The 12500-nt window shown below is 32.9% G+C and overlaps 1 protein-coding gene across 2 annotated transcripts in view; it reads left to right on the forward strand.

The window, feature by feature from the left end:
- Positions 1–12500, forward strand: part of gpc6a (glypican 6a) — a 344985-nt gene that overhangs the window by 268662 nt on the left and 63823 nt on the right. For both annotated transcript variants that reach the window (XM_087236291.1, NM_001109719.1), the window contains 1 exon segment: positions 11694–11840. In XM_087236291.1, coding sequence (XP_087092417.1) covers positions 11694–11840 — 147 coding nt within the window.

Consider the following 12500-nt stretch of genomic DNA (forward strand, 5'->3'; position numbering starts at 1 on the left):
GAAGTGGAGACTAAATAGTTGAGTTTTTAGTCGTTTCTTGAAAATAGCGAGTGACTCTGCTGTTCTGATGCAGTTAGGGAGTTCATTCCACCAACTGGGCAGATTGAGCGTGAGCGTTCGCGAAAGTGATTTTTTCCCTCTTTGGGATGGAACCATTTTAAATTATTATTATTATTATTAGTAGTAGTAGTAGTAGTAGTAGTAGTAGTAATTACTATTATTATTATTATTATTTTAAATTATTATTTTAAATTATTATTGTTATTATTATTATTATTATTATTATTATTATTATTATTATTATTATTATTATTTTATTATTATTATTATTATTATTTTTTTTTTATTTATTATTAGTAGTAGTAGTAGTAGTAGTAGTAATTACTATTATTATTATTATTATTATTATTATTAGTAGTAGTAGTAGTAGTAGTAGTAGTATTTATTATTAATACTATTATTATTATTATTATTATTATTATTATTATTATTATTATTATTATTATTGTTAGTAGTAGTAGTAGTAGTAGTAGTAGTAGTAGTATTTATTATTAATATTATTATTACTATTATTATTTATTATTATTATTAGTATTATTATTATTATTATTATTATTATTATTATTATTATTATTATTATTATTATTATTATTATTAGCCTTTTAATGTAACCTGTGCGATGCTTAATGTGTTGTTTTTGTTTTGAAATTTGTGTTATTTAGTTTAATGATAAATGAAGATAAATGAAAGAAAAAAAAATGGTCACGACTTGCAGATAATTGAGGAATGAAACTTCATAATGATGGTATCAAAAACATCAAATCTTATTCAGAAAGCACTTATCCAGAACTTTTTTCACAGCCGATGCCCTTCCAGCTGCCACCCATCTCTGGGAAACATCCACACACACATTCACACACACATTCATACACTACAGACAATTTAGCTCACCCAATTCACCTGTACCACATGTCTTTGGACTGTGGGGGAAACCGGAGCAACCAGAGGAAACCCACGCGAATGCAGGGAGAACATGCAAACTCCACACTGAATCGCCAACTGAGGCGAGGATCGAACCAGCGACCCAGCGACCTTCTTGCTACCTACTGCGCTACTGCGTCGCCTTCTATTATTCAATGGATAAAAAAAAAAAAAAAACTAGTAATACACATTTTTTCTGTTACTATATATATATGTGTGTGTGTGTGTGTGTTTGTGTGTGTATACAAAAAATGAATAGCCATTATTTCACATTATAATGAAGAATCATTCCTGAAGCCATTTGTTTTCTGATTTAAAAAAAAGACCTTGCACTTAAAAGGTTGCACATATTAGAATTTTACATTCAAGACTACATTTGTCAAAAAGAGCATTTTTTTTCAAAGGATTAATAGTAATTTTGAGCTCACCCTTGAAATCTTTTTTATGCATTTTCAAGGTACATAAGTTAAATTAAATCATATTTTTAAGTGACAGGACCAAAATGCTAAATTTTAAGTTATGTTCAGTCAACTTTACTGAATTGTTTAAGACAACATTAGGGTTTTCAGTGCACAATTAAAGCTGACATGTGCCAACGTCGTCTTAACTGGTGCTCAACACACAAATCTGTTAACATTCTCAAAAATGTACTTGAGGGTTTCTTGAACCTTTTAGCATTTTTTTTTTCAATAGTCCACAGAACAAACCATATTTATACAATGATTTGCCAAATTACTCTAACTTTACCCTAATACACCTAGTTAAACCTTTAAATGTCACTTTAAGCTGAATACTAGTATCTTGAAGAATATCTAGTCAAATAATATTTACTATCATCATGGCAAAGATAAAATAAATCAGTTATTAGAAATGAGTTATTAAAGCAGGGGTCTCAAACTCGCGGCACGCGGGCCATTTGCGGCCCTCAGTGCAATATTTTGTGGCCCGCGCCGACCGCTGTACTCTGACAGAATCAGCGGAGCGGTGAGATAGAGCGCTCCCCGCTCCGCTGATTCTATCCGTACACAGCGCGCTTGTCACTCAATGCGCGTTGTCGCGCGCGTACTCAAGAGCGGTGTTGTGGCGTGCCTACTGAAGGGCGGGACCGAGGGTGTGTCGCGTCGCGGGGGCACTTTTGATCATTTTGGAAGGGCACTTTTTATGCAAGACTAAAAAGGGCATGTGCTCTGCACAGGTTATGCCCTATGTGTGCACGTGCCTGCCCTGCATCTTATATATATTGATATTATAGGTAGATACAGACTGGTACAGACTGATGTGACTGGAGTGGGGTGGGGGTGTTTTATTTATACATATATACACCTTTTTTTAGGTGAGGGAATGGAAGTTTTGAGTGAGTTCCCCCAGTTTTTTCCCTAGGACTTCAATAAGTCAAAGTACAGGTCTAGACTTAATGATGATCATCTTCAAGCCATACTGAGGGTCTCAACTGCTTCCGCTTTAAAGCCAAATGTGGTTTAGATTTGTGAGAAGAAGCGCTGTCAAGTCTCTGGCAGCAAGAAGTAGGCAAAAGATGCCATGTTCAGAAGAACTGTTCATAATCTTCACTCAATGTTCTATTAATGTTCAGGACACTTCATGTTCAGAAGAAATAATTAAAACTGTTAATAATGACATTTGAGGACTTTTGTTTTGTGAAATCCCTTATGCGGCCCAGCCTCACCCAGACTTTGCCTCCTGCGGCCCCCAGGTAAATTGAGTTTGAGACCCCTGTATTAAAGTATTATGTTTAGAGATGTGTTGAAAACTTCTTCTTATTGGGGAAAAAAATAAACAGTGGCCTCATGATTCAGGAGGGCTAATAATTCTGACTTCAACTGTACACACTCACACATATTCTAGCCTAGCAGTGTACTAGAAGCACTTTTGCAGACATTCAGTCATAATGTTAATGAAATATGCATGTTGCCCATAAAACATGTTACAAATCCTCACTGCAGGTATACTGGAGCTTTCAACGGGATATTTCATATTCTGGGAAATTAGCCGTGTTTCCCTGATGGGCTTCCACACAGAGGCCGGGATGCAAAATTAAACTCCTCTTGATCCACAAACACCAATGTGAAAGAAAGAAAGACAGAAATGCTGTCTTGAGGTTTGCTGTTACATTAAAAGCTTCTGGAAAGCAGGAGCTGATTGAAAATGCACAGCAGCCCTGAAAATCGCTGTGTTCATGTCAGCCGGAGATTGTGGATGGTAATCATAGTGACGGATCGTCCAACATCCTCCTGCCATAAAGAGCAGCCGTGGCATTCAAACGCTGCGGCTCTGCCAGCTCACACACTCTTCATTGCATCTATGAGACAAATACACTTCATTGAACATGCACACATACAGTAGACATCAATATTCTATGCAGGTTAACAATGTCTATATATATATATATATATATATATATATTATGGGTGGAGCCGAACCCGAATACGGTATTCGGAAAGGCACGAATAGCGTGTTTTTACGAATACTTGATTCGAACAAATACTTGAAAAATTATTTGTATTCGGGAGCAAGAAAAACACTATATCAAAAAGCAGCGTTTCCTCGTGAGACCACAGTGCATGCCCGCGTGAGTGAGTAAGTGAGTGAGAGATAGAAAGAGAGTGAGTGAGTGAGTGAGAGAGAGAGAGAGAGAGAGAGAGAAAGACACACGCTCAGTGCAAAACGCGCCAAAGCCCGAAACTGAAAGCAAGACGTGACTGTTAAGGGACTGTTTCATATGGATTTATTAATCATTCTTACTGTTCAGTGATCGCAAACTGCCGTAGTTTATTAAAGACGCAAACCTCTCACTGCACGTCAGCTGTGCGCCTTCAGCAGACCTCCTCATTCCTGCAGCACGAGAGCTTTATGATTGTTTATGCGCGCCAAAAGTGGCGGATCTGTTCGGCAAAATATCTGACTGCATGTCACTGCATCCCTAAGGACTGTTTGGCGAAATATTTGACTGCATGTCACTGCATAACAAACGACTGAAACGATATAACTAGAGAAATCTCCACTGTGCCACTGTGCGTATGGCAAGCCGTTTTAGCATTTAAACCTTGTTGAGACTATCCATAAATGTATTTAGAGATATCTCTAATTATATTTTGACTTGTCATAATTATAATTCAGATTGGAAATATCTGCAAATATATTATGACTGACTAGTCATATTCCTCCATTGAAAAATATTTGCAGATATCTCTAAATAAACAAACAAACAAACTTTGTGTCTTTTTTTGTGGCAGGCAGATGATAATAGCAAGGCTGCATCTTTTAGGATTATATAGAATACTTTTGTTCTGCCAGATCTCCCAGGCAGGGTTTTATTTAGATTTATTTAGCTTATTTTTGGAATTCTGTCCATTGGAAAAAAGTTCTTTCAGAAGAAGAACAGTTTTTTGAAGTATTATTTGTTTTTATTCTCTCTATTCAGTGTCCTTCAACAAGAACGGTGGTGGTGGGGTTCATAATATTCACAATGGTATTTTATTAGTTGTTGGTTTAACCATGGATGAGATAATGGCTTCTATGTTATTTTCTTTTCAATGACATTTCTTATCACATGTTCAAAAACAACAGCCAATATTGCATATCTATAATTTATATAATGGGTATAATTAAACAATACTTTCACTATAACGTAAATTAGAAGTGTAATAGAAAAAATATATATTTCTGCGCCATTTTGAATTTTACTCGAATACAAATACAAATACAAATACAAATACTTTTCCCCCTCAACAAATACAAATACAAATACAAATACCGGCTGCTCCGCACATCCCTAATATATATATATATATATATATATATATATATATATATATATATATATATATATATATATATATATATATATATATATATATATATCACTTTAACTGTTATAATCACTTTAAAGCTACTAGTTATTTCAAGTTATTATAAAGTTATGGTACCTAATAACCTAAACATTATAATTATAATTATAATGAAATAATGTGCACCTTTTGTATAGCTGCTTTGAAACAATAGCAGTCGCATCACAGCAAGAAGGTCGCTGGTTGATTGCCGGCTGTGCCAATTGTCATTTCTGTGTGGAGTTTGCATGTTCTCCCTTTGTTGGCGTGGGTTTCCTCCAGGTGCTCCGGTTTCCCTCACAGTCCAAACACATGCTCTATAGATGAATTGAATTAATTAAATTGGCCGAAGTGTAAGAGTGTTTGTGTGTGAATTGATGTTTCCCACACTGCAAAATAATCTGTTATTTAACTTTTTTTATTTTTTTTTTACGGCAGTAAAGCATAAAATAATGGTCATTAAATTACAGACATTTACCGTAAAATATCAGATGGTAAATTTACCAGAAATTTAAATTTAAGGAAATTTCTGTAATTTAACAACTGTTATTTTATGGTAAATGTCTGTAATTTAATGACTTTTTAAATAAAAAAAAATTTAAAATAAATTAACGGCTGTTTGTAATTTAATGATTTATTTTTTTTTTAATGTTCAGTACTGGGTTGCAGCTGGAAGGGCATTCCACTATGGAGACCTTTGAAATGGAGACTATGAAAATGAATGAATGAATAACAGATGCATTTTTGAATGCAGAACATGCTTCATGCTATTCCCTACATGCCATGCATTTAAAAAAAAAGTTGGCCTTTCATTCAATTAATGAAATACATTTCAGATAAAAAAAGTCTTATTTATTTATTTATTTATTTATTTGTTTATTTATTTATTTATTTATTTATTTATTTATTTATTTATTTATTTATTTATTTATTTGTTTGTTTATTTATTTATTTATTTTGTTTATTTATTTATTTATTTATTTATTTTACATTTATTTATTTTTTTATTTTTATTATTATTATTTTAGTTTGAGAACATTGTTAGTCTTAAAAGTCCCACAAAATGCTTTAAAAATAATTGTTTTGAAATATTATTTTATTAGAAATTTGGCATAATCTCAATTAAGACATGTAGACAGTCAAAAGTTTAGGGTCAATTTTATTTTTATGTTTTTTTTTTTAAAGAAAATTATTCTGTTCATCAAGGCAGCATTTATTAAATGTAAAAAACAAAGATATGAAATTGTTAAATATTTATTAATATTTTACACAACTGCTTTTTTACTGTATGTAGTTTCAAATGAAATACTCCAGTCATTATTGCTTTTATTACTATTACCATTTAAAATAATAATAAACATTCATCTTTAAAATCACTGGGATAAATTAATAAATTAAACGATAAACTACTTTTGAACAGTTATTTTATGGTGCAAAAACATTAAACAATTTTACAATTTGTATTGTATTTTTGAGTAAATAAATGCAGCCTTGGTGAGCAGAAGCTGATTTTAAAACATTTAAAAATACTGCAGAACCTAAACTTTTGACCGGTAGTGTATACCCTCATTTTTTATTTTTTTTTTCATTTGTTAATACTTATTTAAAATGAGCTGAAACAAGACAATTCTTGATATTTCAGTGGGAAAACTTAATTTTTTTCATGTTCAATCCACATACATTTGTTAAAAGTGTTAAGTTAACTTAATTGAGTTGTGTTGGGAGGACTTGTTTGCGTTTTTTACAGTGCACTGTACAATAATATATACTGTGTATATATTAACGTCCATTTCCCGCTAACATTTAATTTCTGTTGATCGCGTTCTTAAACAGCGCTGATTAGCCATTGTGTTCGCTTGCTCAACAGAAGTGACTGTGATTGGCCGTGAAGGTCATTAGTTCACCAAGCTCACCACTGTTTACTGAGTCTAAACACAGATACAAAGACACTGGAGCATTTTAAAGCTGCGAAGATCAGTCAATTCATCAGCGGATCGCTCTTATGTTAGTTTATAAACAGACCAGTTGATCTTGACGGTTTTAAAATGCTACAGTGTCCATGTATCTGTAGTATATACAGCTGATGTCAGAATTATTAGCTCTTCTGATATTTTTTTTTTTTTTTTTGAGTTAGAATAGATTTCTGTTTAACGGAGAGAACACATTTTTTACCATTATAGTTTTAATAACTCATTTCTAATAATTTATTTATTTTATCTTTGCCATGATGACAGCGCATATTGTTTGACTTGATATTATTCAAGATACTCATTAATATTCAAGTATTCAGCTTAAAGTGACATTTAAGGGCTTAACTAGCTTAATTAGGGTCATTACAGATTAAATAACGATGGTTTGTTCATTTGACAATCGAAAATAAATATTGCTTAAAGGGACTAATAATATTGACCTTAAAATGTTTATTAAAAAAAATAAAAAAATGTATATATTCAAGCCGAAGTAAAGCAAAGAGGACTTTCTCCAGAAGAAAAAATATTATAGGAAATACTGTGAAAAATTCCATAATCCATTAAATATCACTTGAGAGATAATTTAAAAAGAATAAATATTGCACAGGAGGGCTAATTATTTCGCTCTCAACTGCATTTGTTTTTCAACGTGTGCACATCGAGTAAACATTCCTGCATTTGACAGATACTTCAATCCGACATGTAATGCTTTATCAGTCCATGCATTCCTCTGGAATCAAACTCAGCAGCTAGAATGCCTGTTGCATTAAAAATTGAGACTGCAACATGTTCACGTATTGCATTATGAATTGTGATTGTGGCACATTTCAGAATGCAACCATGCAGAAAGCATGTTTCAACTTTTAGGAACCCAGCACATAGTGTGTAAAACAGCTCGACTCTAAATGTGCAAAGAAACTTAAATATTTATCCAACAATATCATGCTTTGCATTCACTTTATGAGCTCATGCGTTTCAGAGAATTAAACCCATGGCATACTGTACTTTACGAGCTACAGGATTGTGTTACATTATATGTATATGACGAGAATATGACATATTGCAATATGAATTGTGATGCAGCATAAATGGAGTTGTTGGTATGTTTTATGCATTTAGAGTCAAGTCAGTGCTTAAATATACTGTGATCTTAATATATGGACGTGAACTAAAACATTTATGCAGAGGCTTTCATCCAGAGTGATTTGCATTGCATTAAAGTCTTACACTTTATCAGTATCATGCATGCTCTAGGTATTGAACCATAGATATATACACTAGATATCGCATAGGGACCCTGAGCATGCGTCAATAGCACCGCCACCTTGGTACAGTGCTCCCAGGACAAATGTCATTTAACCGCACTATTCAAGACAGTGTTATTACGTGAAGATGCGGGACTTTAGCGCTGTCTACGGGTGTAGTAACGAGCAAACAAAGAAAACAAAGCACAAAGGCAGAACATTTCATAGGTAATATTATGTTTTTTCTGTTTTTGTATGTTCTGAACTTTTGTGCTAATCAGGTAACGTTATTGATGATAACAGTCACTTACTGCATTCACCATACAGCAAAGCAGCTCCAACTCGCACTAAACACTCGGCTTATGCTAGTTTTGTTGAATAAAATCAGCAAACAATGCAAAAGAAATATGACAACGAGATGCTGCGCTGCCAGAAACTTGTACTATTGTTGGCTAACGTTAGTGAAAGAGTCGTTCGGGGGATTCATTCACAAACGAATCGCTCCCTCCGTCAGTATGAGCAGTGAAAGCATTAGAGGAGGTGTGTTTCAGGCATGGATTAGATTAGATTTAACAGGTAGGGTGAATAGTACATTTCTGTACACACAAACACAAGCTTTTTGTCAGGAATGCCCGTGCGGTCACTGATTCATCAATGTAGAAAAGTGATGTAAAATTATAATTTTCGTAATTAGAAAAAAAAAATACATATTAACATCCAGGAAAACTCCTGGTCATAGATATATGTGTATATGTGTATATCTCTGGCTTTGTGTATATTTCTGGCCACAGTCCTCCACTGTACTTTGGTCCCGCATTCATTTCAAAGGAGCGCTACCCTGTAGCAAGATGGCGGCGCTATTGACGCATTCCGTCCAATAGACAACAATAGGCCAGGCGACATCTAATGTATATATCTATGGTATTGAACAAACAACCTATTGTTTAAGCTACAAGCCCGTTTCACACAGTGAATATCCGGAAAATTTACAGAACGACTTTACCGGTAAATTTTAAAAAGTTCTGTTCACACAGGCGAGGACGTTACGAAATTTTTCCAGAAAAGACCATTTACACATTCATTCCAAAATAGCGGTAAATTCTGACATCATTAACCAGAAATGAGCTCTAAACGGCTGCACTTGTATTTATAAACGTTTGATTACATTACATTTCCAAAAAATGGGTTGCAGCTGGAAGGGCATCCGCTGCGTAAAAAACTTACTGGATAAGTTGGCGGTTCATTCCGCTGTGGCGACCACGGATTAATAAAGGGACTAAGCCAACAAGACAATGAATGAATGAATGATTACATTACAAACTCTGTGGATGAATCAGTATTCACTAAAGTAAACAACTTTGATGAAAACATATAGAGAAACACTTTCTCATGTCGAGATGTACATGATATGTGTGTGTGCTGGCGCGCCGCACACCGACTCCTTCACTGGCACACGCGACTCGTCAAGCAAGTGAAGGAAGCAGAGCTTGAAGGTAAACAGACAACTACAACAATAAATAAATAAAATAAATACTGTACCATGACATACAACTCCAGGAATGCCTTTAATTGCAACATGTACATTTAATGCATTATTAATTGTGTGTGTTTCAGTCGTTTTACCTCTAAAAGTGCACAAGCAAATACGTTAAACCTCCATGCATTTCGAAGATTTGAACCAAACAGTCTACATCCCATCCCTGATATTCAAGCTCTTGCTATTATCTACTGTTTCCTTCACATGTGTCTCTCCGACAGCATGCAGCCTGTCATCACATTTCATTTTTCATTTTCACATTTTTTTTTTAAAAATAGCTGTTTTTATCCTCACCAAACCACCCTGATTCATTCCTGCTTGGTAATTATAGGCATGTCAAGGATGTGTTCATACTGTTTGAGCTACAGGAAAGCATGATGCATTAAGGATTGAAAATGCAGCATACGGTTGAAGACAAAATTATTAGCCTTCCGGTGAAAATGCTGTTTATAGGAGCAAGGACATTTTTCATATTAGAAAATGATTAACCCTCCTGTGATTTTTTTTTTTCTTTTTTAAAATATATTTTTTATATATATTTTATACCCCTTTATATTGCTAAATTATATATATATATTGTTTGTTTGTTTGTTTGTTCATTCTTTCATTCATTTATTATAATTATTTTTTTCATTTTATTTTATTTTATTCATTTTATTTTTATATAATTTTTAAAATAATTTAGTATTTTTTGCATTATTTTTTTTACATTTACATTTATATTTTATTAAATTTTATTTTTATCTTTATTTTTTATTTTTACATTTTATTTTATTTGATATTTTACTTTATTATTTTAATTCATATTTTTATTTTTTAGTTTGCATTTCATTTTGTTTTTTAATTAATTAATTAATTTTATTTTATTTTAGTTCTTTATATATATATATATATATATATATATATATATATATATATATATATATATATATATATATATATATATATATATATATATATTTTTTTTATTATTTTATTTCATTTCATTTCATTTCATTTCATTTCATTTCATTTCATTTCATTTTATTTTATTTTATTTTATTTTATTTTATTTTATTTTATTTTATTTTCAACTTGCTAAAGAACAAACCACTGCTGTTGCCAAATTTACCAAATTGGCCCAATTAACCTAATTAAATCTTTACTTAACACTTGCATTATACTTTATTTTTTCTTTTTGAAGTGTATATACAGACATTGGATACCAGCCACTTTTAAAAGACGATGTTTGCAGGTCATTAAAAAAAGTCACAAATTCGGAAGTAAACACCAAGATCTGCAGTGTAAATTCAGCCTACGATTACATTGCATGATATTTAAACTCCTGCAATGATCAACTGACCAATGCAAATGATCCCAGTCTGCTTTAAAAAATTCTCCATACAGCCCGTCATTGCATTCATTATTAATTTTCACCCTGTTTTTGTGTAACACTTTAGTAATAGTCCATCAGTAATGTTAGTTAAAGTGTTTACTAACATTAACTAAGCATATCTAATCTTATAATGCATTTATTAATCATAGTTCAACATTAACACATTACTAAAATTACATTAATTGCATTATTCAAATCCAAAGTTGTGCTTGTTCGTGTTAGTAAATACATTAACTAGTGGACCATTATTTTAAAGTGTTACCATCTTTTTTAATCCCAAAAACACAGCGATTTATTATAGCTACTGTACTGTATGTATTCAGTCTCTTGCCATGATCTTCTGATCAATGCAAAGTATCCCATTCTGATTAAAAATGCACCATACTGCCTGTTATTGCATTAATTTTCAACCTTTTTTATAGTAGCTTGTTTTTTATTTATTTATTTATTTATTTATTTATTTATTTATTTATTTATTTATTTATTTATTTATTTATTTATTTATTTATTTATTTATTTATTTATTTTATTTTATTTTATTTTTTATCCCATACTGATTCATTCCTTCCTGGTAATTATAGTCATTCAAATTCATGCCATGATCTTCTGACCAATGCAAAATATCCCAGTCTGCTTCAAAAATGCTCCCTTGCATTCATTCTTCATGTTCACCCTCTTTTAAAATAGCTTCTGTTTTGTATCCCCAAACCACACTGATTCATTCCTGCTTGGTAATTCTAGGTGTTTCAAGGATGTGGTCATCCCAAAGCAGCCAGTGTAGGCCGATCTGCCCGCGGGATCTCGGATGTGTTCAACAGCCGCTTCAAACCCTTCAACAGCCCAGAAGAACGACCCACCACGGCAGCGGGCACCAGCCTGGACAGACTGGTGAGTGGGTGGCATGAGGGCAGAGCGGGCGGGCAGGCGGGTTGGCAAGCAGCGTGGGAAGGCATGAGTGGGCAAGGATGACCTTTAGATTTCAGACCCAGGAGAATGCAGAAGTCACTGGGCAGCATATTGGTGGTGATGCAGAAAGGTTTTTTTTTGTAGGGTTAAAAACACAGCTAAAGTCAGAATTATTAGCCCTCCTGTTTATTTTCCCTTAATTTCTGTTTAATGGAAAGACATTTTTAAGTATATTGGTTTTAATATCTGATTTTGTTCTAGCCGAAATAAAACAAATCAGACTTTCTCTAGAAGAAAAAATATTATCAGACATACTGTTAAAAATTCCTGAATCTGTTCAACATCATTTGGGGAATATTTGAAAAAGACAAAAAACTTCATAGAAGCCCTAATATTTCTGACTTCAGCTGTAGCTGCAATGCCTAGTCTGCAAGGTCATTCCTATAGTTTGCTGGATTTTGGACTGAGCGGACGGAAATCTTTAGAATTGAATGATTTATGAGTCGTGGAGAAAAACACAGAGGTGAAGCTCAGGCTGGCAAAACCCAATAATTTGAAACAAATGTTTCACATGTGGAAATTTGTTCACCTTGTTACATTATGTTTTGACAGTTCGCTATGCGGATGTTTTAAGGCTGTGAA

The sequence above is a fragment of the Danio rerio genome, chromosome 1 (assembly GCF_052040795.2).
Source record: "Danio rerio strain M-AB ecotype USA chromosome 1, GRCz13ab, whole genome shotgun sequence".
NCBI classification, from domain to species: Eukaryota; Metazoa; Chordata; class Actinopteri; order Cypriniformes; family Danionidae; genus Danio; species Danio rerio.